This window comes from Pyxicephalus adspersus, chromosome 2 (assembly GCF_032062135.1).
Source record: "Pyxicephalus adspersus chromosome 2, UCB_Pads_2.0, whole genome shotgun sequence".
NCBI lineage: Eukaryota > Metazoa > Chordata > Amphibia > Anura > Pyxicephalidae > Pyxicephalus > Pyxicephalus adspersus.
In genome coordinates this window covers 35,450,044-35,477,947 of record NC_092859.1, presented here as the reverse complement: position 1 = coordinate 35,477,947, position 27,904 = coordinate 35,450,044, and the positions used below count along the sequence as shown (strand labels likewise).

General features: G+C 36.9%; 1 protein-coding gene across 2 annotated transcripts in view; it reads right to left on the bottom strand.

Annotated features, from left to right (window-relative positions):
* Positions 1-382: 382 nt before the first annotated feature.
* The window catches only part of CRY1 (cryptochrome circadian regulator 1), a 40,331-nt gene continuing 12,809 nt past the window's right edge, over positions 383-27,904 (bottom strand). The window contains exons 2-14 of one of the 2 annotated variants that reach the window (XM_072400392.1): positions 20,873-20,981; positions 20,552-20,694; positions 19,106-19,290; positions 14,688-14,776; positions 14,141-14,281; positions 13,230-13,541; positions 9,626-9,777; positions 9,236-9,438; positions 9,020-9,112; positions 8,198-8,290; positions 6,436-6,504; positions 5,908-6,015; positions 383-4,159 (exon numbers count right to left, since the gene is read on the bottom strand). In XM_072400392.1, coding sequence (XP_072256493.1) covers positions 5,912-6,015; positions 6,436-6,504; positions 8,198-8,290; positions 9,020-9,112; positions 9,236-9,438; positions 9,626-9,777; positions 13,230-13,541; positions 14,141-14,281; positions 14,688-14,776; positions 19,106-19,290; positions 20,552-20,694; positions 20,873-20,981 — 1,693 coding nt within the window. In that variant the 3' untranslated portion in view covers positions 383-4,159; positions 5,908-5,911. The remainder of the gene's footprint in view (positions 4,160-5,907; positions 6,016-6,435; positions 6,505-8,197; positions 8,291-9,019; positions 9,113-9,235; positions 9,439-9,625; positions 9,778-13,229; positions 13,542-14,140; positions 14,282-14,687; positions 14,777-19,105; positions 19,291-20,551; positions 20,695-20,872; positions 20,982-27,904) is intronic. The other variant, XM_072400393.1, reaches the window with a different exon arrangement.

The following is a 27,904-nucleotide window of genomic DNA, read 5'->3' as shown; positions in this document are numbered from 1 at the left end:
TGCAACAAGGTTTCCATTATTAGCACTTGAATAATACATAATAATAATAATAATACATGAATACCTAGTTCTAAATTTATGAATTTGAAATGCTAAACCGAGACGTACCTTATTTGGTCACATGACAATTTTGTCATTTTGGTAATTGTCATGTCAAATTTATGTGTCAATTGACTTGTGAATCACCTTTACCTGTAGGAATGGTTTGAATAAAGATGTAATGTTTGTGAAATCTAATAAGCTGGTACCTTCCTGAATGCCATGAATAAAGAAACCAAATGCAGCCACCACATATAGGGACCAAGTAACCTCCAATATATCACGTATTTGCATTACCTGTTCGCATTTTCAACTGTGAATTTAAAGAACAGAGCACACAAGCTTTATAAAACAAGGTTTGTCTTTTATTATTTGAAAAATCAAAAAGGCAGTAAGTGTACAAAGAAAAAGGAACAAAACAAGAACCTGACAAAAGTACAGCAATTAAGGAATTGTCATGCATGCAATATACATAGCGATGGATCTGACGGACAAGATAAATAGTTAAAAAAAAAAACAAAACACAAACAAGACATGGGGTGAATGGAACTGGAAAGGGGAGAGGCACGCTACAACATGATTTAGGCCACTCTGGACAAAGAACATAAAAACTGTCTGCAACCTTTGTTCTTCAAACAGCAACAAGCCTTGTAATATCTGGATACAGAGCAGTGTTTTCTGGGAGCCATCACTTCACCACAGCAAAAAACCATAAAGGGTCTTTTCCAGCATGTTGCTATTCTCTAATACGAGATTAAATAAGGTAAACCCCTTTGATTTGCCAACAAGCACTGTTTTCTGTTATTTTTTATTAAAGAAGAACTCAATGGCAGATTTTACTCATAAACAAGCATGAATAGAAATCACCAAACATGACCATTAAATTAGTTTTTCCTACCTTCCTGGTAATAAAGTTTCAGAAAAGTGCCCACCCTGCTCACTACAAAAAATGGGTCAAGCAGCCCATTATAAACATTTGTCGAAATTTACCCTCCATTTCTACAACCCAGCATTAAGAGATAAGTGGACCTAGTTAGGTTTCATTTCAGCAGATGAATGAGGTGTCATTCTTCAGGTGTCTAGGAAAAACCATCTGACTTTTAAATCAGTTCCCAGAAATAAATTCAACATAAAAGGTCTCCAAATGTTTTACAAAGTGCCCAAATTATGTGTTAATTTAGGATGCCAATAGTGTTCAGTCGAATTCTCCTTTTAATGTCTGCTGGAATATATCCAGTTGCTTCTAAATTAGACTAAATTCAGGGACATAATGGAAATATTTAAAATACAGTGAAGAATAAACTAAATTAAAACCTGGCCTCAGTTGTAAAGTCAAGTTATATCACCCAGTTTGGTTTTTCTGGTGCTAAGAAAGATCATGTGCAGTACGGCATCCAGAATCTTGGATAATATATAAACACCAGTTACTGTGGGATCACTTGCTGAGGAATACTGCACAAGCATTGATTTTATTAAACATCTTATATATACTATTCAGAATCGATCAATAAAACTCATAATCAATAATGGAAACAATATATTGTGGTAAACAGAAGTAACAAAGGTATCAAATAATAGTAAGGACTAAAAAAAAAAAAAAAAAAAGTATAGGGGACTCAATATCAGGAATATTAGAGGCCCTAAAAATAAATAGAGAAATGGTGAGAATAGTATTCAGACAACCATGTTCTCCAGTACCTCACCCCGGGGTCACTTTTACCCAATGAAGCCCTTGTAAATGAGACTCTATAGTAATTTTTTCAGTAGCCTCTTGGTTGATGTGTTACTTCACCAGCAATAGCAGGTATTCCATACTTCCAGATATGTGAAAACTTACTCTCACTAAACTCCGCAGTTTCTCTTAACCATTGGTAATTCACCACAAGATCTGACAAGAGAAACTACAGGATGTGGCGGGGAGGAAAAGGTATTCTACCCACCTGAAAGGTTAAATATATCTTCAGCAGCCAGGAAAATGAAACCAGTAGTGTTTCAGCAAACAGGCTGAGCTTTCCTATTTACAAGCTGCAGTCAATGAGTAAAAAAGTGAGTTATTCAAAATCAGCGTAAGATGCAAAATACCTAAGCAGAGGTATGTCAGAATAATGGGGAGCTACCGAGACACAGCTGGCCCAGCCTGCTCTCCACCAGTTGTTTAATGTGACTGGTGGTCTCCTAGGCCCAATAAAATGGGTAAAGCTAAGCTACAGGAAAGTTTTAAGATTTTCATATAGCTTCAAGCTGTCTGTGAATCAGAGTCAGCTGATCCTTGTGGCATGCAGTGCCACATTGAATTGTTCAATGTAACTGAATAATGATTAAGACATGCTGAAGACAATGTGGCCCCTTATTCCCCAGGAAGAACTGAGGATATATTGATTACACATGTACAACAGACCAGACACTTGTATTGATACATAAAATTGGAAATTGTTGGCAGATCTCACACAAAGGCTATACAGTTGCAGGGCCCAGGGCAGCAAACTATCATGTCCCTTGTACGGTTACTTTTTTTCGACCATCCTAAAAAGAGAAACCAAGTAGCTGTACACCGGTATTTGTAAGGATTGGCAGATTAGAATGGCCTAGATGTAGACTGAAGACACTTGGGATCTGAATAGTTTAAATCAATGTCATTCAACAATTATAGACTAATAAATAAAACAATGAGACCAATTAATTGGTGCCAAATGTACATAGGCCAATTTTTAACTTCAAATTGCAAAGAAGATTTTTGGACACTTGGGCATGGAGAGATCGGACATGTTTGTAAAAATTCATTAAATGTTGTGTGCATGAACAATCATTTAGAACAACCAATTAGAAGTTGCCTTTCTTTCACCCCTTGTCTACCCCACAACGGGCGGGGCAGAATATCATAAATACGTATGCCATGTTTTCAGTCTTTTTATTGTGCAGACCGGTCTGTAGTCTTTTTTCTGGGCTTTAAAGTAGACCTACACCCAATTACCTGATAAACCCAAAGCTTGAATCTGCAGCTTTTACGTGATTACTTGATCAAAAGTAATTCTACAATTCAGGCATTTCTTATTACAGGGTGGCAACTATCTCACAACTGCCATGCATTTTCCCAGTTATATTCAACCTGAGAGTACATGCTGCTTTGCCAATACACATGGCAAAGGCACGTTATATCATCAATATCAGAAAGCTGATCAGCAATGATGTTCAGCTGAGATTGGAGCAAATTAATGTAGGGAGAAAGTGACTGAAAGAGATCAAAAATATTTAGCAAAAGGGTTAAATGAAAACAGCATTTTATGAAAAAAGGCAATAGTTTATGATACATGGGCATTTAGCAAACCAAACATCATTCAGTTACAGGTTAGTGATCTAATTTAATTATGTGTCAACAATTTGGCTAAAAATAGTTTACTAATATTCTAAAAACATCAAATCTTTATTGTTGTATGATCAGATTAACTTGTTATCAAATTACTCATCAATACCCATGATCGTGTTCATATAGAAAGGTGCTATGTGGGAGTAAACTTGCTTTATTTAGTGCAACCATGCCCTCGATTTTACTGCAAATCACACATTCCTACCCTTACTGTAGGTGGCCAATCTCATTTGCCATTGCTGTGAATAGCCCAACCTACATCCACCTCTGCCATTGGTTCTGTGAACACAGTAGCTGTGCTTATAAGGGATATTTCAAAGGACCTGACATTAAACCAGACACCTCTAAACCAGAAAACATCTTTAAATAAAAAGGTAAGAGGAAATGTAGTGACTCCAAGATGACAGACATTTTTTCTTGCCGTACAGAATTTGTTATCAAAAATATATTGAGCGGTCTATATCTAGTTCAGATATTCATATTTACAAGTTGGTAAAGCAAGCGTCACCAAATACTTACAGAAATATGTACAAAATAAAAGGGAATAAAACTGCTTACTGAAATATTCAAAAAGTCAAAATAGAAAAGCGGTGATAAATTAAGCTTTCATGAACGGACTATCTTACAACAGTCCACAACAGCTCTGGAGAAAATGCTGCTCTCAGATTTATTTCTGTTTTTTTTTACTTTTTACATTGATAAAGTCCAATACTGAGAAAGTTATCAATTTCAGGCTGCTGGTAAATTCCATTATCTCTGTAGGAGAAAAAGAAAAACATAAAAATATAAAAATTAGAAGTTGCAGTAACAAAACAAAAAAATAAAACCTCCTGGCACGTATAATGGACATAGCTGCCAAGTTGCCAACTATTTTCTCTATGGTTTAGTTCTGGAAGTATCTACATTCAGCTTAGTATCAGCCTCTTGCAGTCGCCAGTACAGAACCTCAGACTGGGAAGCAATGCAAAAAGCCAATTAGTATCCATGTGCTGATTGGGGTACATGCTGATAGGAGGAAAGTTGGGTGATAGATTGATGAGCTCACCAGACTGCTCCTTCTCCTTCACCATCTAGTCATAGGCTGAAGAAGGAACAGATGTACTATTTACTGCAGGAGAGAAAAGTCAGCTCACTAATAGCATTTAGCTTTAAATGTAAATGAAAGCATCTAGAATGCAGGTGTTGGTCATGACAACTTCCACCTATCTTTCCCTGTACTGCTCTGGCTCTTTGAATGGGACACTCTTCATTATTGCATTTTTTAGAACTAACCTGCAGCCAGTGTTGGTCATAATGGAGAATGAGTAATAACCAGACTATAAAAGAGAGTACATGGCAAGAGTTTGTATCCTGGATGACAAGTGCTCTGTGGCTAGATTTATTTGTAAAGACGGTATGCCTCATATATGGGAGGGAACATCACATAACCACAAGATTTACTTTACTGACATCAGACTTTATATTTTTGTCAATGAAAACAACCTTTTGTGGTTATTCTACTGTCACAGGAAACAAACAAGCATTAAAAATACAGCGCTGTTTAGTTCTTTAAAGAGGGATTGGGGGACGATGAGTGACGGCACTCACTGCACCCTACCCCATAGTGTCTCTAGTGGGTTGTTTAGTGTTCGACCACAGCGGCTTGCTAAACGTCATGTAGATGGAGACACAATAGATTATAATCCAAGACAATCGTGATTGTTTGTCTTGGGGAACAATTATCTAGCCTGTGTAATTTGCTTATTAACATAGTCCACTTTTTAAGTGTCTCTCCTAATCTAAGAAAAGGAAATTGATGGCCACAATGACCAGATTCCTTGCTTAATTTTAGCTAGAGACCTAGAAGTAAAACCAGATTGTTAGATATGGACAACAGCTCCAAGTTCCTATATTATTATATATAATTCATAAGGATAACCACAAGCATGAATCTTTTTACCTTTAGAGAATCTGTATTATTATAAAAACAGTAAATGTACCCCATATTTCTCTCATACCAGGTGTGTTAAATCAAAACCCCCCCATACCTTTCTTGTGTACAAGCAGCAATGCCAATTGTCTGCTGCTACCTGCATACAGAGTGTAATGACAGGGTCCACATGGCTCGCCAATGAGGCAATGTCTTGTTAGAGCTGACAGTAGGTAGGTGTCAGGCAACATTTTGTAACAGATTAGTGAGTGAGAAGCGAAAAAAAAAAAAGGGAATGTATGATACAGAGACCCATTTAATAGGAACAGAGGAGGACGTTGGTGCAGTGTAAACACTAAAAATTATTAAAAAAACAAAAATACATTAAAGATGTATGTGGAAGAAGTATTGTATTAAAAATTAAATGAAAAATTATAATTGTTTGGGGTCAACTTTCATTTTTGTTTTTGAAGCGAGCTTGTGCTTTGACCACAGATGAGTAGTCTAAGTGTAGAAATAGGTAAAGCTGAAGCAAAGATATCCAGAGAAAGAGATGATTTGTAACAGATCACTAAAATGAAGGATAGGCACTCACCAGGTTAATGGCTGCTTTGTCTCTGCACCTTGGGTCCAATGCTTTGAGTCTCTTCTTCAGGGCTGGGACGTTTTCCAGAAGACACAACAGAGTTCATAGCATTCCTCCCTAAGCAGAGGGTAGATGGTGATCATGTGTACCAATTATACTGAACATAAAATATATCATTTCCATGCATATGTTTGCTAACAAATATACTGAGTTACTACTACAAATATTTCCTGGACAGCCACAGGGTTCATACACAAGAGCCTTCTGCTGCCCTAATTCTGCAAACCTAGGCAAGACTGCTTCAGTAACAGAGGGACCTCCAATGGACAGCAGAGAAACTGACTTCTCTATCTATTCTGCACGTTGGGTCAGGAATGATTTTCCATTAAACACTTCTGGTTTAATGCACAATAGGAAGATAACTGGCACATTTATTTGCTACAGGATACACTTCTAGGGAGATCCTTACTGCCATTTCAGGCTGTGCAACACTTACAATGTAAATGAGATGTACTTTTTAATGTAAATATAAAATACCTTGTATTAAGTAAGACTGTTGGCTGTCTCCATGGTTGTAATGCAGAATACTGCTTCCCTGCCAGTAACCTTGGAGAAATGACATTCAATTAGGTCCTAATTAAACATTCATCATTTATAATTCCAGCTTCATGATAATAATAATAATAATAATAATAATAATAATGGTATTTTATAGTGCTTTTCTTCCTCTGGGCTGAAAGCTCTATATAGGACATTAAGTAAAAATAGAATCCATTTAGGGATACTAAAAGGTAATTTCTAAAGGATTCCACAGTCTTGAATAATAAAATGAACTTTAGTGCATTCTTGAGTACAGCAAGTGCCTGAGCCACCTAAAATGTGAAGTGTAATGGAATGGCCAATGCTCTATAAGGTGGATTATGGGAACATGAGTAATTGGACAAAGAAATACCCCCAGCCTACTGATAAACACACACAGAGAGTACAAAGGCAGAAAGATGAAAGGTGCCATCAGTCTGCAGCACCTCCTAAACTAGCCGATCAGCAGTCTGGATGTAGGGAGTTCTTTAACTGGGATAAGGAAGGTTGTGACATCTTCCTGGCTATGCTGTGCAACAGGGCTGTGTGAACTGCAGAACATCCAGAACTTCAGAATCTGGAGGAATTCTAGTTCACTTTCATATATTTGATCTAAAATATTTGAAGTTCGCCTAGAGTCCAGTTTGAACTCTTCATAACCATATGTAAGATGCTGCAAGCTGCACAATATTCAATGAGCCCCTGAATAGTCCCTGGTTGTAAAAATAAACATACTGCAAGCTAGTTTCCCTATCAATACAAGTCACAGAACTACAACTGTTTATGTTATCTGATCTTTCAAGGTATTATTTGGTGGTCCGGAAATTCTGCAAGTGCCTAAACCAATTAGATGCCATTGTCAATCTAGATCAGACACCAAAAAATGGTATTTTTGTATATAATCATATGAAAAGGTATGTGCATTCCCCAGAAAGTGATAAACTTCAATGTTTGTAAGTTTTTTTTCCGTTTTAAATTCACCATAAACATTTCAATAGAAATGAAACCAGGGCTTTGACTGAGCAAGTCATTTTTGTTCCTTGGTAGATTTACTGGCGTCCTTTAGATAATTGAAAAATCAATTTGTGCTGCTAGCAATAGGACTTTTATATAATGCAGTATTCATGGTTGATTTGCTGATGACAACCCCAAATCACAAAACCCCCTTCACCATTAAGGGGGGCTGGGGGGGGGTCGGAAATTGCTGACTTCAGTTTGTACCAAATATCTATATACTGGTGATATGGACAAACAACTGTACCTTTGATTATTGAGCATGTAACAGTCAACTGTATTGACCAATTGTGGCCTGAATTTGCAAGGCTGGCCAGTCCTAGATAGATTTATTAGTCATTTGAAATCTACAGTGATTTGGCAATCCTTTCAAGTCCCTTGCCATTGCATGCATTTTTTTGTGTGTCATTTATTTCAGTATTTCACCTTTAATTGTAGTTACATAATGTTTGCCATTTTAACATATGGTAAATAATGAAACAATTTGCAATTTGCATGGAGTGTAATTGGAGTGTACTTTTTCACATGATTATTTCTCTGCACAAACATGGATGGATTCATTACTGATTAGACGGAATGACAAGATTTCTATGTAAAAGAATGAACAAGTTACTTTATCATAAAACTGGTAGCAGGTTTTTGTTAATATCAATACAGCCTAAAAACTGGTTTATTGTTTTAACTACTAGTAGAGAGAGCCAAGTACCATGAATTCCTCCTGTGCCAGTATGAGACTCTCCCTGGCTGTTAATATTTGGATTGCTGGTGGAGGCTCCATCACTGGCTCCCATCTGAGACCCTATGGAAGAAGAACCAGATTATAATTTACAACAAAATGGGGGTATTAATAAAAAAGTAAGCATCTTTGTTGCTTTCTCTAACCATTATCAGCTCTTTATTGCTTTCTCTAATGACAGAGTGATTTTTAGTGATCTGTGGATTGTAACCCAGGAAAGATATGCAATATTTAATGACCGTAAAATTTTAGTATAACAAACAAAACTTGGTGACTTAGTAGGAAGTGTACAAAACATCTGCCTGCATATAATAACCACTTCCTGTCTGCTATTTGAGGATTACCATTCCCCCCACAAAATGCCCTGTGCCAACTGATTCAAACCAGCTTGTTTCCTAACGTTATAATTGCTTTGTTAGCTATACTATACCCCAAAAAAACAGCAGTTTTAATAAAAGAGCACACCAACTAAAAGACTTATATGTAATTTATGTTCTTTTGGCCCAATCCTTCTATTCTATAATGACCTCCGGGTCATGTTAAAATGTTCTAAGGGCCCATTTACATCATTAGATTATAAAGCCTTTTGCCTTAACGCAATAATGAAAAAAAAAATTAAATTAAAAATACCAATAATTCACACCACACAACCAGATTAATTTGGTATATATAAAACACAGCCTTTAGGCATAAAGGTTGTGGTTTATCTAATATTACAAGGGGTGGTTGTTATTATTTGAGATGTTTCAAAGTGATGCATTTAAATTATTTGACCTGCTGGGTTTAGATTACCTCCGTTGTTGCTGCATCCTGGCATATTGTCTACTGGAGAGTAACTAAGTCCACCATTTCCATTTGGATTTGAAGGCACTGATGCAAGAAGTCCTGAAAGAAAACCATCACTTTGCTGAAAAACATTCTTGTAGCAGAATATATGTGTAGCACATATATTAGAAGCTGTACTGAACCAAACAGAAATGAACACAAGCAGCACAGTACAGAACTTACCAAGTCCTCTGTATCGAGAAAGCTGCTGATAGATCTGTTTCATCCGTTCAATATTAAGACGGCTGGCCTCAGCATGATTGACCATTGGTTTGGGATAATTGACTCCAATTATACATTTTGCAACTTTCTGCACTCCCTCAGGCGCATTCCAGGGGTCATAGATATACTTTGGAGGGAATCCTTTCAAAATTGGCAAGTAACGGCTTAAAACATAAAACAAACAACAATAAGTATATTTCACTACACTGGGCAGGGCTTCATTATAACAGAGGACAAAAACAATCATAATTTTAGATTTATCACCCCCTTCAAACCTATTATAGCTACATAAACCTTTAGAAAATTAAAAAATTAAAAATAAATAAATAAATAAAAAAAAGATTCCCTTACCGAATGTAATCCCCATTAGGGTCAGTTCTTTTTCCAAACCCAACTGGGCAGTAACAATGGAAAAACTGCTGGAAGAAAGAGCTGCAGGACAACCACATCCAACTTCCAGCATTGACACTCCAATCAGCATCCAGTAAAAGCTCCTCGAAGACCTGTGTAGGCCGAAAAGATAACAACACATCTTAATTGCAGCATCGGGTACATGTCTGGAAACAACACAACTATATTATATTAAAGTACAGTAGATGTGAACCCTAAATTTATCTGGCATTTTATGGATCCATGATAAATAAAATGTAATTTACCAATATAATTCTTGGTATTATCAACCTGGAAGGGAGTAGAATTAATAATTAGTTTTTGGGTTAATTGGGGTGACATAACTCCTGCGCAGGCACATGGGAATCCATCCATCCCTGGCAAATATAAACCAAAAAACTAACCAAATCCAACTGATCATAGTGCAAATTACCAGTCATTTGCATCCTGCTCATGGTAAGATATCCATTTGTGGAAAAACATTCAGAAATCATCTCCCCTCCAAGATTGGTGTAACTTAACTTGTCTTGCACATCAACCAAGGTAATTTTTTTTTGGAAAAATGAAAATTTCTTTAATGAAACCAATCAAGAAAGGGGGATACCATGAAGACTGTCTTGTGTCCTATTTGTTTTAATTACATTAAAGCAGTCTGTACTATCGCCCTGTTTTGCTTGGTTTAATTGCAGTAACTTGCCTGGCTAAAGAAAAGATTTATTTTGATTGATGTGCACAAAAAATTACACCAACATTGGGAGGCAGTGACTTCTGCATGTTGTTCTAGAAGCGGTTGTCTTTCCAGTCCTGCCAAGTTTACCTGACCAGGACTTATTCTAAGCCCATATGATTGTTAATTTGCACTAGTATGTATTGGCACTACTATGTACAGACATTATGTATTTATAATATGCAATAAAAACAAAGCTCTGTGACTAAGGTTATTGTTAATTTGTCATAACTGGACAATAGGAATCAGAAAAGCTACTTATTGTCTTCACTGAAAGCAAGTGACAAGGAAACAGGACAAAAGTGTTGTCATTCTAAACAGGAAGTGCCTACACAACAATCCTCATCACCCAACACAATATACAGATTTAAGTAACTGAGTTCATATCTACCCCAAAAGGGTTTATCGGCCTTCTCTAAAAACAAAATATAGAACATGTTTTCCCCCCTGGTAGCTATTATCACTCCCTCCAAGTAAGATCCGGGCACTTAAGCTAGCTGGATGTATAAATTACTTTATACTATTTTTAAACTAATGACATATATAATTTTTTTTTTTTTCTTTAACGTCTACCTGGAAACTTCATAGCTTATTTTAATCCAGGGAGTCTAAATCAGTAATGTTTTTTTTTCCTGCCCCAGAAACTGGTTTGTATTTCTGGCAGGTAACCAATTTCCTTTCCACCACCTTTTACTTACAAAGGCTATATAAGACCTCGATGAAGACAATAACAGCATCTGCTGTGTGATGACCTCTAAAATCATCTTCCATAAACAATTTAGGCTGTGGGATTCTTCAGATCATATGAGCCACTAAACGATTAATCAGGTTTAAAAAGGTCAAAGATATCATTACACAGAAGGCACCGGGTATCCAATTTAGAGATGTGACACGAATTGCTTTACATATTAAGCTTTACAAACTTTATCTGATGTATCATCTATTCAGTTTACAGAGAGAAGATCACCACCACAGAAATGAGATATCTAACTGAGAAACTAGATGGCTATATCTGCCCCCAATCAGTGCATGATTCACCTGTTTGTCAGTGTTAAGTAGGAGACACGTAGGAAGCACTGAATCCAACATCAAATCCATCTGACCTCCAACATCCTTTTGTAAGAGCAGCAGAACAAGGTCATTGCTTTCAAAGCAGATTAACCTGCGCCCGCACACTCAAAAATACCTAATGTTTATGTTAGAGAGATTTTCAGAACCAGTCAAAACATCTATCTTGAAAATATATTTCTATATATAGATTTACTATCCATTTGTGTGTACAAACTCTATGTTAACCTGTCAGTAGAAATGCAATGTCCTTTGTGCAAACACTCCAAAAAGAGACATATACATACACTAATCTACAGGAATACAAACTGACTGGGGTGGCTTGTCCTTCTAAAATGTAAGTACGTACCATTAGATGTACATTCTTACATTTTTTTTTTTTTTTTTTTTTAATGATGATACTCACCTGTCTTCTGTAAAAAAAAATTGGCTATGCAACCTGGTCAGCACCACAGCTGCTTGTACTTTCGATGGACTCGAGCCTGTTCAAGCACACATTTATACTTTAATTAACTTTTCAGGATTGCAAGAAAACCCAGAGCATATTCATGTGCTTGACCAGACAGAAAAGCAGCAGTTCAGTTCTGATGAGGTCACACAACCAATAGTTTTGTGAAATTAGTCAGAGGTAGAATTACTCTTTAAAAGAGCATAAAAAACATCTTTACCAGCAGACTTTAATATACTCAGAGGTCTGAATTCTAAAATGCTAAATGTTTTTTTGTGGATATCTGTGTTTCAGTAAGCTCTGATCATGAAATTGTAAATCACTGTGTAAAGCCTTCTTATTCCAGACAGAATAAGAAGTTTACCAGTTTATTTTATGTGTTTCCTGTAGCATGTCTTAATCATAACACAGAAGCACATAATTGATCATTCTCATCTAACCTCCTAAAAATATAACAATGGTGTGATTTGGAAGTTCTGTATTACTATTACAGTATCCCACTGTTCACACACAATAGGTTGTTGTACAATCAGCAGACCTAGTAACATTTACCATGAACAGTTTTTTCATGCCTTATAAACATGCCTGGTACATTTCTAGGTTGTGTCTGTCCTGCTGTGTACAATAAAAGCTGCGTATTTGAGGTCATGACATAGATAAACATCTCAATCTTAATAGAAACATAAGTGGGTTAATCGCAGTTGAGTTTTTAAACATATTAATGAGAATGCAAGATCAATGTACAACTTGATGTTTAGGCTTTGTGTTATTCTGGAATAGGTGAAATCAATGTGTGATGAACTTTTATGCACCCACGTTTGTGATGTATACCAACAGAAAATAAAAGTAATCCTATAGATGTTTTAATTGCAGCAGCACTGCTGTGTTCCACTGGTTGGGAACGAATTTTACAATCCTTAGCTTGGTCTGTGTTAAAAAGTGACTCTGGGCTGTGGCAGAGAAGATCCCAGAACCAATGAAACTGGTCACACACAATATAATTTCATTGTAACCAATCACAACCTATTTTGAAAGCAAGCTCTTGCAACAAATTGGCTTATGACACCCTTCCCAAATGGCACCTTTTCATCATTTACCTGTTGCTCCTCTCAGGTACCAGGAACAAAGTCGATGCCCGATACTTCTGGACATGGAATAACATATGACAGGGATAAGCCAAATTATCAAGATTTAACACTTTCATGGTGTACTAACATTGTCATTGAAATGACTCCTGGCTTGTAAAAGGATCCTCCATTCCCGAGGAGCTTTTAGTGGTGGTAGAGTTATGTAACAATAAAACATATGTAACAATAAATTACCTTCATTCCTTCTTCCCAACTTATCCACAGGTCACCTCTGGTGAGAAAGCAAGCCACAGCATGCCGTGCCAGGTGATGGATCCAACCTTCTTGTCGGAGCTGAGTCATAATGGCATCGATCCATGGGAAACCTGTCCTGCCTTCAGCCCACTTGGCCAGGGCCTCAGGGTTCCGGTCCCATGGAATCTGGACACATATAGGATTTCCTTCCATCTTATCAAAGCGTGGGTTGTTTGTTGCTGCAGTGTAGAAGAATTCACGCCACAGGAGTTGTCCATAGAGAGAGAGGGGAGGCGAGCTATTTTTCTTCACCTAGACAGAACATTAATGTTCATTTACATTTTATGTTCACCAGTTCACCAGTAAAAAAAAATGACTTGGGTCCTTCTAAATTAGGAGGTTTGATCAAATTAACATGACCTGTTATAGAATTGATAAAGGGAATCTTGGGGTAAGTTAAAAAAATGTAAAACACCAACTGCAATTAAGGATGCATTAAGTGTAACAAGTGGGATCAGAACACTTCTCCAAAATCCCCCCCACTGTTGACCACATGGCCAAAAGCCTAGCTATTCAGTCGGGTTGGGTAATCTGTTGAAAGAAAGAATCATATTGGATTTTTTTTTTATTTTTTAGAGGTTCTAAGACCAAACGTCTGGACTTTTTGTTATATAGGCAGCACTAAAGAAATCCTAAAGTGGAATTATGTCCAGAAAACATTGGTGCTGGTTTCCTTTCAGCTTTTATCTTCAGAGCTGCTAAAAAATAGGACCATCCTGCTTCATACTTTAGAAGACAACTTTTAGTGCTCAGCCAAAAAAGTTAACACCTGACCGGTTACTGTAGGCAGAATAAATATTTTTTAATCTCCTAGTGCTCCTTTATATATTTTCCAAAACTAACAGCTATACCTTTTTGTAAAGATCTGTTAGTTTGAAGTAAAACAGACGACAAGAGAGGCATCCAAATCGCAGGTAAGGGCTAAGTCCTGTAGTGCTTGCAAGAAGGGAGTTGGCATTCATACGAGGTCTTTCGAAATTCGCCACCCAAGCCTTTATTGAAAAGAAGAAAAATATATAAAATTTATATATAAAATTACTATGTGCTAAAAGGACAATTCAGCAGATACAATTAGGATTCATTTTTTCAGCAATAATGGTGAAAATAAAGATGCTCCTGGACAAGCATAGTAAATCGAATTTTTAAAGTGGAACTTTAGTTCTGCTTTAAGGCAGTCTGTGGGCTTTATGTCTCCCATAGGAGAATTAGTTGAAACTTGATTAGCTTATCACCACACAAATCCTCTAAAAAAAAAAAAAAAGTATAATGAGGTTTGCCAGGAGCCAGGAAGGGGTAAATGATTATTGATGTACTTTTGAGACAAATAAGTGACTGTTTTTGTCTAAATCGTTAACACAGTGCAGATTTTATCAGTCACAGGCCAGACATTCTACCTACCTTTCTTTCCAGGTGTCTTTCTAAGCGTGTCAGTGCTTCGGTCTCTCCTCCGGGCCACACAGCAGATGGCAATCCTTCAACATCAAACCCTAATGGACGATTGTAAAACAATTTTAGATTCTCTTCCCCTTTTCTATACGCAACAAAAAACATAAATTTGTGGTGCATTTCTTTGGACAAGCATAAGAAACAGTCTATTAAGTAAATAGGATTCTTGATAATGGTCAATACGTTAACTCCTTGGAGCTAGCAGTCCAGGTAAATCAATTTCCGGCAAAGGGACACGCGCCGACAAAATCTGACTCCTGGCACTAAAGGATCAGAATTTCAAGCAAGTTGGCTTTAATTGGTCTGTTTGTATCATGTTTATTTAAGAGATATTTCTGTCTAACAAATTTTGAAAAGATAGAACAAAAAAGGCAATACAAAAAACATCTAACAGAACAGACAAGACATGCTAAAACACCAATTTTAACGCTATTCAGGACTTTACCCATAGCACCCGCTACACTCAACACACTGGGAACATACAAACTATTTTGACTAAAGGGGTTGACCACCATCAGGTGACTTTAACTTATGCACTTTTACTTATCCCTCTAAAACCTGTTGCACAAAAGCTAATGCACAGCTTCATCTTTCAGGATACATTTTGTGCTTTGCTGCCATGTCACATCATCAGAAAAACTGCTCCTTTCTGTTGCCCTGGGACAAGATTTGCTACATTGGACAGGGTTGTCTCTAGAGGGCAATGCTGTACCGTATGAGGACATAAATGCATAGTTGGAAAGCACAGGAAGAGACCAGAAAGAAAACTACATGCATTCACAAGCAGTGGCTGCAGGGTCAGTATAAGCTAATAAGCTGAAGCCGAGTATAGGCATGAAACCCCGTTTTATTTACAAATGCAAAAAATATAACTTCTGTACCCAAGCCGAAAGTTGCAATTTGTAATGCTGGACTAGAATACTAGAATGGACTAGAATACATCTGCCCCAATCTTTAGTACACACTACAAGTCCTGAATAGGGTTACAGTGTATATTAGGTCAAAAAACTTTTTTTTCCCCAGTGTTGGATAGAGAGGGGAAGGACTGGAACTCCTAACAGATTTTTACTGATATCTGGGGCTTCATTAGGGAAAATTTTCCCTCATTTCCATTACTGATGACAAGCAACACAGCAAAAAATATCTGACAGGGTTCTAGACTTCCCATACGAAAGAAAAGTATTTTTATTTAAGTATTTGTATTTAGGTCTGCTTTGCTGCTGAAAAGTTCACAGTGATCCCTGTGTTATAAAACATTGTCCCCAGCACAGAAAGTTGCGGTATAAATCTCTAATAAAGACCCAAATAACAGTACAACCATTACAAAGGTTAAACCCTTCCCCCTCACCATCAAAATCTGGGGAAAATGTTTTTGCTTTACATACACTTGAAGATGAAATCATATAGCCACATCTTACCTAATTTAGGAATTCAGGATTTTATTTTATTTTTTGTAGGAAACATTACCACAAATTAGATAACAAATGCTATTAAAGTCTTCACTGCACTATGAGCTTATCCCATAGGTCCACGATGCAGCACAACATTCGCTGTGCCCTGTAGACATACAGGCTAGGCCCTGCCACACCGTGGCTCTCTTTACAAACACGAACGACCCCACCTGTGCTGCCTTCTCATTGGGTTTTCGCATGCGGCGTGCATCCTTGCCACGAATCCGGCCAGAGCTGGAGCAGTTGGCATCACCCGATCGCTGTAGTCAGCGGGAAAGTGATGCCACCACCCTTTTGTGTCCGTTTGTGAAGTCTTGCAGCCAGAAAGTTACCCCACTAGTTGTCAGCCTATTGGCACCGTGGCACCCTGTCTAATTGAGATCCTGGCAAAAAAAGCTTGGTGAGAATAAAAAAATCAAATAAAAAAGAATTCTCAATGCTTTAGTTTAGTGTGCAGGGACTGTATTTTTTGTTGTTGGTTTCCTGAGGAAATTACAAAGAGACGCAATTTCTGTTATTTGCAAAATGCTGGAGGAAAAAATATATCGTTTTTATGAAGTTCACAAATGATTACCGTTCCAGACATCGTGCTGTTGCTCAGATGGGAGAAGAAACCAAAAGTACTGACATTTTCTCTGCATATTTACAAATCGTACATGTCAAAGATGGAGTGTTTAGGGATATGCCTCCACATGTTGATAAATTAGCACTTTTTTAATTCTTTATTTTGTAACTTTTATATCACTCCAAACAAATTGCACCAGGTTCACTTTTACTTTGAAACAAAATGTTTTTTTGTTCTGAAATATGGGAGTGAGATTTTTTTTCGGACATGCATCCCATTGCTGGTAAATGTGGCACCAAAGAGTTAAAGTTTTTTTTTTTCTTTTTAAAACAAATTCAGAATTAGACATCTGTAAGCCTTCCCTAAATGTCATAAGTATTTGTCATATCCACATTAAGGGCGTAACATTTTTTATACAACTATAGATAATATAGTGTCCTGTGCTTATGTATTTTTAGTAATTAAAAAATGTATTATTATTTATAATGGTACCCATAGCACATATTGCAGTGATTGCAGCAGCAATAGGGGGCGCAAAAAGTTAGAAAATTTGCAGATAAATCAAAAATTGTAAAATTTAAAAGGCAAACATTAAGCGATTATGGTATTGCATGCTCCGTGGTTGCTTTATGATACCTAACTTTACCCTGCAAATATAAACCCAACAAGTTTTACACTTGTGGGTGTAAATTTTAAAATGTGCCACCAAACGCATAGCTATACACTATTAAAAAAAAAATCTGACTCCTACCATGCTTGCGCTTAGAAATGTGAAAGCCAGGGGGTTATGAAACCAGACAATTTACAATGTCTGTGTGTAAACATGAACACCTACTGTATGTGAACTTTAGTGTCACTGCAGCCAATAAAGATATTAAACAAGAAAAATGGCTTTCCAAATGAATACATTTAAACATAAATGTACATGATAAAACACAACAGTTCTTTCCTAATCAGCAGGTGAAATAATAGCCTGTAGTTTATAAATATGGATGAATTTGGAAAACAGAAAACCATTATTTTATCTTGGTACTGTCATTTATTCCATAAAGTGAACAAAGTCTGGTGGCAGCTTGTATTTCCATCACTAGTATTTCACAAACTGACCACCACCCCAGGAGGCATTAGAGGAGATGAATGGATTGGTTTATAATAGAAGCTTGCACTCTCATGCTGTAGACCCTTACATACAATTCGTATTAAAAAATTTATACTAACAATATATTAAAAGTGGCAATGCTCAGATTAGAACAGCAAAGGTCATAAACCAAACATGCCCCTCTACAAGTTCCCATAACTGTTACATGGACTTGGGTAAAAGCTAGAGAGAAGCTCCCAGGTTTTAAAGCCGGATGTGTTGAAAAAAGGTATTAGAAGATCGAAAACATTACAGTTGTCACCAGGACAGGAAAAGAAGCAAAAGAGGGACATGTTCTGCTAACAAGTAAAAGTGGATTTCTCCTCACTGGGGAGATTTCCCTTCCAGTTGGGACTCCAGGACTGGTAAGGGAATATACATTTGCAATAATGTCTACACACACATCTCTATCTGATTAGAGTTTTAACTATTTAAAACTAGAGAAACAGTTTTATTTTGTTTGCCATAAAAGAATCGAGAATTGTCCACACGTCAATCAGATCTACTGAAGCCTGGTCAGATATGAACAAGCATGGTTAACCAGACAGCTCAGCCAGGAATCCCTTAGAACAGACTGCACCCCAGGAACAGCAAGAGAGAGAAACCATGCAATTATATTGCGAAAAGCCAGGTTGGGTGCACATTTTGGACTGAGATGATGGGTTGGAAAGATGCCATAAAACATAAAATAATAAAAAAAATGAAACCATGCCAAAACAAGTTTTTCAGACCTTAGTGTTTAATAAAAGCTAATGCCTTAAATGTGAGCATTAGCATTAAAAAGAAAATGATATGTTAAATAATATTTAACTGAGTTGACCAGGCTAGATAAAAAAAGTTAGCTCCAGCTTCCCATACAAAACAGGGACCCCCATGAGCACTGATTTGCATCTGCTCCCACAGCACCATCATTATCTAAATGGTTTGGCTGTAGTACCAGGTTTAACCAGCAGAGGCAGTGCAGGAAGACTTGCTGCAACTGCTCCTGACAAAATGTAGCAGGGGTTCAGTGTTCATGTGGTCTAAAAAAAATAAATTTCAAAACAAAAAATCAATTAGACAATATCAAATAATATTAAACTAAACTAAAATCAGGAATCAGATACTGCCAAGATCACAATAATTTAAGTTTTCAGAATATTACAACATAATGTTATACTTTATCCCATCTACCAATAAACATTTTCAGATTACCAATAAGTATACAATCACATACCTAATTCTTCCAGAGAAGGGACGCCATACTTCTCGTCATGGTCATCCGACACTGGGGTGGTGCACTTATCCATAACCTCAGCTGTAATGGTCTCAACTGGCATCTCCAGTGGCTCCATTTTGCTAATAAGTGTTTGGAACCTCTTGTAAGTCAAAGGCGGTTGCCCACCATTCAATTCAATAATCCTATTGAACAAAAAATGTGTGTATGGTAGGAACATTCTTGCCGCAGGTTATGTGCTGTAAGCATACATTTTGATTGAAACAAATATTTATTTACCTGCTTAACAATTACACATTATGGTCAAAGGTTTGTGGACCCCGACAATCACAACTGCAATACACTGTCATTTGTCTCTACTACTCCCTCAGACTAATTTAAAAAATATCATTCAGTATCCTTCATTTATAGGACACATATATAGTAAAAAAAATGTGCGTAGAACATAAAAAGAAAAATTTTAGAGCGTAAAGAGAACTCTGATTTTTGTGTGGTGAGAGTTTTTATGATAGAATATATAAAATAATGTCATGCCTGTCCAAGCATATATACGTGTTATATATACGTGTTACGTGTTATATATATGTGTTGATATATGTATATAGATTTAGAGCTCTGATAATGCATGGTTAAAGTTTATATGATACAAATAAAAGATATTACTGGTTGTAATGGTAGAATTACAAGGAGATTGATAGTAGTATAGATATTGATCTCAGAATCGTTTAACTTAAAAAAGGCAGGATAAAAATGGAATGATTCTCAATTTAGTCTGTGTCATTTGTCTCGACTATCCCTGTGGAAGCCCCCAAAGGTGAAACGCGTTGTATAATGGAACTGCAGAAATTGTACACTGGATGCTTCTCTCTATACACTATTTGTCTGTATGCTATAATGATGCTATAGTGGTATCATGTCTTTCGGACAAACTATACCTACTGTGCAAGTTATGTTTAAAACGGTTGTTCAATATCAACAATACTAAAAACCAGTACATTTTGCCTAAATGCCATTTAAATGCCCCATCTGTTTCTCTAATTTATGTGCCCTTTTGATGCAATTATTTGGGGCTGGCATCCTTGATTTTTAATAAATTAAAGGGTTGAGGTGGACTCCAAAACACATTTTTGTACTTTGACCTTCTGAAGTAAACAAAGAAAATACTTTATCCCAAGTAACAATTTTGTGTGCCTGTGATATGCGGACTGTGAATAGCAGGTTTGCTTCATTTTCTGCTAGATGAGAGATGGTGGTGTCCTGTGAGGAAATACCTAAGTCTTGGAGGATAAACTAGTAGAGAGGGTTTGTTCACCTATTATACACAGAAAAGTTTTTATGAAAGCAGTTTTTTTTAACCTTAACTAATTTACATATTAAAGGCTTTAATGTAACTGATGTAGCATTTACCGTATCACTGCAGTATATATGATAGTTTAAAATACTTACTTGTCCAGATCATAGAGTGTATGTGAAATGCGTACAATGACCTCCACACCAGCTTCGCTTGCCAGCTTCCTAATTGCAGCATCTCGCTCTTTTCCAAATGGTTCAGAATCATACTCAATAGACAGCTTGCTGATCTTCCATTCCTAGAAATGGACAGTGATTATATATTTGTGTTGTTTTCATATAGAACACACAGTTATCTACACTGAATTTATTAACATTTCAGTATGGATGGAATGACGGTGCCACCTGATACCAGAAGAATAGAGGACAGCATGTGATAAACAAGAGAAATAATGAAAACTTTGGTGAATAACATACTTTAAAGAGCCGCGGAAAGACATCAGCAGGTTGCCCACGGATCACAAACAAGCGAGAGTTTAATTTCCGCAGATTAGCATCTAGGTCTTCCAGACACTGGAGCAGAAATCTAAAGGACGCAAAACAGGAAAACAATTTAGAGACAACATGTATAAAATGTAAACTGATAAAATGATTTTATAGGGTGACCTGCACTAATCATTACTGTACTAACTGCTATTTATTGGTAACCAGACATCAATCGCTTATTAGATGTCTGTCTAGTCCTCATACAAATGTCACATATACCAGACCTCGGCCCTTCAACACTGACAATGCCCATCACAATGCTGGACCAATAGTAAGGGACAGGGCCTGAAGGGATTAGACATGATCTTGATCAAATAGGTTTGACAATTACTTTACAAACTATATTTATTACAAGGAAGCAGGTATTGTGATACACCCAGAAGTCTTAAATACTGCTATAGCCAAGAAACCGCAAAATGGCTGCTGCAAAGGCCAGTGTAAAGGGTTAATTTTTACAGGATGTGATTACAAGTGATCTGTAGTGACAATCTCACATTAAAACATGACACATACACACAACACACACATGGTAATATTCCAAAGTCATATTGTCATTTCTTTGTGTACAAAAACACAGCATCTTAGGATGATGAAAAGGCTGGATGCTTTACATCTATATTTTCAGATTTCAAAGCTTTATTCAGGAATTCTACATTTCATGGTCATGGGACTTTGGTTCTAGACAAAGTTTAATTAAGGACAGCAAAAAGCCTGGACAAGGTTTGAGACTACAGACAGAGCAATCTGAAATGATCCAACAGAACAAACTGTCTGACCTACATACCCACTTCTATGCTCTGTGTGTTAGCCGGATCAACATCTGCTCCCTGGTACATACGACTGATTAGCTGCAAGACTGTACATCCCGTCTGATAGATGGATTACTACTGTCTATTATTTGGACACGCTACTGACCTGTAACCTTGTCTGCAGGCTTTACAATCAAGCTATTTCTATTATGGGCAGTACAATATTGTAGTCATGACTGAGCTACTGCATATAGATCCCAAATGAATCTGAATGTATCAGCCATGATGAGTTGATGCAATATTGTCCTGCCTCATGTAAGAAAAAACAATCTGGATCTGTTCACTTCATCTGTACATAGATGTACTGCCAAATTTACCTTCAATATTATAATATATGTACTAAATTCTGCCCTACTGATTGCTTTTTCAGACTGATAAACCATGTGGGGGCATAGCAAGGGGTGTATTCTCTGCCTACATATTTTGTGCTAAAAGCTGTACTATAGCCACAGATCACAGTATATTTATATGCTGGCCATTGAGAAGAATGTCACCCTTACACATAGCCAAAAAGATCATTGGTGTCAGGTAAACTGAGCTAAGAGGTCTAAATTGCTCACTATTCAAGGAAGCTCCAGCAATATCTGGGGGAAGCCTGGTTGAGAATAGATTGGTATAGTGTGTAGACATTCGATATCAGCACTGGGAACACTTACAAAAGTAAAAAAAAAAAAAGTAATCCGCTGCTTTGATAGGTGATTTCAGTAACTACTAGTAAGGCATGGGAAGTGAACAAGGGTAAACGAATAGTTCAAGCTGCAGGAATTGAAGACCATGTCGTTGGTTTCAGGGATCCTGGCGTACACGAAGATGTATGTGGAAATGCTCCTGCATGCTCCTCTGCATATTACCTTCCAGTATCTTCTGGCAGTAGACTACTATACTTACGATGCTGATAGATAACTTAAAGGGACATTTTATTTTAGACCACCATTTGTTAAAGATACGGTTAATGTTTTTAAAATAAAGAGATCCACTCATTTTATGTCTTTATATACAATACATTTTTCTCCTGTGAACTAGGGGATTGTTTCACTCGGAGTGTAGAGATACACTTAAGCTATCAGGACATATTTCATGTAATTTATATATTTTTTGTATCTAGGTTATAGATGTAATCTAATTCAACTGATAAAAAGCAGGCTGACCTTGTGCTTTTTGTTTTAGCAACAAACCCAAACTGAAACTGTTGCAAAGGAACAAAAGGATAAAGGTGTCAATAAAAATCTAGCACACATTTTGTACTGTGATTGTAGATAAAAACGTCAATAGAAATAACAGATTGTTCTTTAAAGTAAACTTGTCTTCATGCTTTAAAATATAAACTGACAGAAGTAAGATTCTGTAGGTTTTTCAGACAGTAAGTGGGTGACACTATAGTGAGTGGTCACACAGAACAAACAGCCAAATCTATGTGTTATGGATGGTTGGGGCACTGATAATTGCATAGTAGAGTTGTACAAGTGTTTATTAGAACCCACTTGGCTTGTATTCTTCCATCAGCAGGCTACTTAGGTATTGTATGTGGTGGAAACCAACTATAAAGTCCAAGAATAAACATGTCAAACATTTCTAAGATCAAATATTTTCTATTAGTAAACGTGAACATACATATTCAAGAATCGCTTGGTACAGTATGAATAATACAACTTTTTATACAGCCCCAGTGTAATAATAACACAACTCTGCAGGAATCAATATGGAATCATGGCCCCTAATCCAGATCAATGTAGTGGTATTTGTCATTTGCTAATCATGTCACCTGAGTGACACAATTAGACACTCCAGCTTCTTGTGAGGATACGACATTTTATGTTTAGACACAAACACAGTCTAGGACAAGCCAGCACTCTATACATGATTAAATATAGAGTGGATTGGAACAGATTAAGAAGTTAAGTGCAGCTTTTCCCCCTGACCCAGAACAAAGCGCTGAGTCCATTTCTAGACTAAGGACACATAATTAATCTTCTTAAAAATCTAGAGGGAATAAAGCAGGACAACTTAATTTGCTTAAAATAATGGATTCAATCCAATGGAAGAGGGTTCTCGAACACCAGAACATGATTTCAGCACAGTTTGTTTTGTTATGGTAACTGCTTAAAAAGCAGCCCTGCTAAACTAAATAGAAGAATAAAGCTGACAGGATTACCAGATAATAAACTATGTTATGGGAGGACTCAGAAAACCATACGGCTATTTTAATGCTATTGGTAGCATGCATCACATGTCTTTTCAGATTCTGACCATAGTCAAATCATTTTCTGGTCTTTTAAGTTTAAAGCAGAAATCAACCCTTTTTCAAACACTTGCAATCAGGCAGGTCCTTAATTGCAGAAGGGACCGGTGATGTACTTTCTGAAATAAAAATAGCCAGCCTAGATGCAATGTATTACATTACACTCACCTGTGCTTGATTTGTCATGGGTACTGCCACCTTTTCCCTTGTTTCAATCTTTGCCTATCTTCACTGGCTGGGATGGCATCCATGTGGGAGACCATTCAGTCCCAGAAGACGAAGCTAGAAATTACGGCTTTCTACTGCCGAGAAATGCCATCAGGCAGGTAAGTATACTTTGTTGCAGAAGGGGCATCGCCTGTCCCTTTCTGCTATAAAACCTTGCCTGATTGTACATTTTGAAACTTTAGTTTGGCTTTAAATGCCCAATAGTTTTCGTGTTTTATTTTACATATAGTAGGGAACGGTTACAAGATCCTTTTTTTAATCTTTTTATCATGAATGGACCCTTGAAAAAAATGTAGGTCTCAGGAAACCCCTGCTATTAATTACTATACACTTACATGAACAAAAAGTTGATCTGAAAGATTATGGGGTTCTTGGTGCTCTTGACACACAGGGAGCTCTATATAGCAAAAGGATAGCAAAATTTAGTAATTGAAAGTCATATTAACGGCCAGGAAATAAATAAAGCAATAAAAGGTGTTGTATTCACTCACATTGGTGGTCAGTGGAGAAATGCTATTTTACATTGATGAACAGTAAAATGCTTGCCTAGATTTATGGTCTATAGAGGAGCCACATAAACTGATGATCTGTAGGGACCACAGTACATTGAAAAATAAAATCTGGCCTAAAGTCTATCACAAGTTTTTACTGTCTAGTTCCAGTGAGGGAGTACAATAAAGTCTACAATATAGACTTTAATCCGCACTGTGCTGGAAAAAAAAAATGAAGACTGCAGACACATTTCAAATAAACAATCAAATGTACTATTAATACACTGTTTTAATATATTACACTAGCAACAACTGAAACTGAGTTTAAACCCTGTTAGGTTATGTTATTGTGTCTGTTTGCTTGGGTTCTTTGAGCAATTTGTGACTCTCAGGTAAGTTTGATACTAATGATGTTTTTTTTGGCTATTTGTAAGTATGACAATCTTCCCAATGGCCAGCAATATATGAGGCAAGCTTCCCAATGATCATCAAACTAATATACTGTGGGCTTTGGATGGAGTAAATATAGTAGGGGTTCCCTGAAGACCTGAAAGTTAATTTAGGGGTTCCCCCATGTTAAAAAGGTTTAGAAACACTGTTTGCACATAACATTTATATGGCAGCACGTCATATAAAGACAGTTGTGCACTTCTAACCTTGTGGTAACAGTGTGGGTTTTTATATTTCAGCATTATTGCACACAAAGGTAGCTCCATAAGCACATTGTATGAGGGGTTACGTGTGGAATTTGAATGGCACTTAGAAAAGGCCCAACTGCAATCCTAATAATCCTTTGGGATAAACGGTCATTTTGGTTACATAGACAAAAATTCTTATAACAACATTTTGTGGAAAGACCTTTTTAGAAGAGTAAAGAATATTATAACCACAAACAGGAAGGTTTTAGAGGGGGGTGGGGATAACACAATCAATGCTGATGGTGTTCTCTGCACTGGAAATTAAAGCTGCTGGTAAAACTGCATAATTATCAGGTAAATACCAAACTGACAATTATCTTGAAAGATCTGGATAATTGCAGGGGATGGGGAGCTGAACATTTCTGTTTGCATTGCTCATTGGTAAGTTCACAAAATATGAATTAAAACAGTGAACAAAGACAGGAAGGAGTTGTCCTATAGTTTGAGGACCCGTTGTACTCACTCATTGTACACACAATTGCAAATGGCACCGGAGCACTTCCATGAGGGATCAATGTGTCTTGAAACTTGTGCTGTTTGCAGGAGGTGTAATGACTTTCATGAACTTCTTCATGATATTCAGCTGGTATTCAGGCCATCAAGGATGACATCAAAGCCAACGTGACTGGTTGATCCATTATGGGAGCTACTAAAGCTAGAAAAATGAAGTATGGGGACATGCTACAGATCACCCAAATAGGCCAGCACAGCCAGGATATGGACAACTTGCATAATAAAGGAAAACATGGTGGAATCCCTACCTAAAAACAGCTTGATCTTCAGCAGCTACTTTGTAAGGAACTGGTATAGTGCCCTCATCATGACCATCAGGCAATATGCAGCGCCTGCTAATTGACAATTGAAGAACATCAGAGCTCAACTTTGACTAGTTCTAGGATTAAGCTTTTATGAGATTGTGGTTTAGATTTATGTTACACAAATGTTACCTGTGTATGTCAGATAGGATACACCCTGCTAAATGCTGTAGTTGTATCTGCCCACCTATGATCTACTAGTGTGTGCTTTTGTGAGGGGACAGACAAGGGGCTACACTGATTTTCATCATGATCAGAGGTGTCTGATTGGCACCCAGAATTGCTGACTACTCCTGAAGTATGTTCCTGAGAGCAAAGGTTTAACGCACCCACAACCACAGTATAAAGCACCCTCTGTTACAAGGGGCTGCCAGTTTAAGTGTCCACCAGGTCACCCTAATTCTTATTCGCAGTTGATTTAGGTCTAAAATTAGGCTGCTAAAGGGATTTTAATGCTTCATGCCAAAATGGACACCTTATTATCAAAGTTTAAATAATGACTATACTAGGTAAAAGGTTCTGAAAGGTTTTTCAGATGTTTGAACCAAATGTAATAAAACACAATGTTTTGCCCCATTTTTCCTTTATGGTGCAGAAAAATAGCCAAGGCATTCCCTATAATAAGCCAACAATTTAAAATTGGCTGACAATAGTGCAACCTTTTCTTATGCATTAAAGTACAAAAATAACTTCGGCAAGGCCCAGATTAGAATCCCAGGCTTCACCTGAAACCATTTATTCCTTGTTATTGTGTGCTTTTCTTTTAAACTATTTTGACATGTCACAACAATTTGAAAAAAAAGTAGGTCATCTCTCATAGTAACCAGCAGGGGGAGTGGCCTGCTTCTGTATACTGACCTACTTTGTAGTTTACATGAGAACTACACGTAACCTTTCTCAGTCATCTCCCTTTTATTTTCCATGCTACAGTCAAAATGTGCATGAAAGTAAAAACAAAATGTTCCCAGGGTCTGTCACCCTCACTAAATACTATGGAGACAAACTAGAATTAAAAAAAAAAGAACATGATAACATAAAAGGCTTAATTCTGTGTATTGAAAGAGGCACCTTGCCTCAAATAAAAGGTGAACAAAGTCACACATTACATAATGTTATTGCAACCTAAAAACACAAACTTTAAAGAAACAGCACAGGCAAAAAGTCAAACTTTTTTTTAGTGTCAGTGACTCTCCCATGGGTCACATCTCATCAATGTGTGGGGCCTATCAATGTAAAGTGATATCACACTCCAGTCATATCAAGGGTCCACCAGTTGAGGAGGGAGATAATGGAGTAGTGGAGTTTGGTTACAGTCCATCATGTTAGTAATAGGATGCCAAGAATTGACATCGAGGGCCAACCATGTGTTGCTTTTCTATGTTCCCCTGGAAAAAGTTATTGTGGTAAATCATTGTACATAATCCTAAAAAAGTGTCTGCTAAATGTGTATGAATCACATAATTACAGAATTACAATATTTTAGCAGATAATATGTAAATTATCAGCCTTTTTCATTTGAGTTTAGCTACAAAACCTATTTCAAGTAAAGAGTGCAACACATGCTGGATTAGAGGGGCACCTGGGGTATTTAGGGTACCTTACACATATTTTACCATTAAAAGATATGTTCAGAATGAAAGAAAAACTGCATTTAACCACTGACACCACTATAAAACAGAAGCA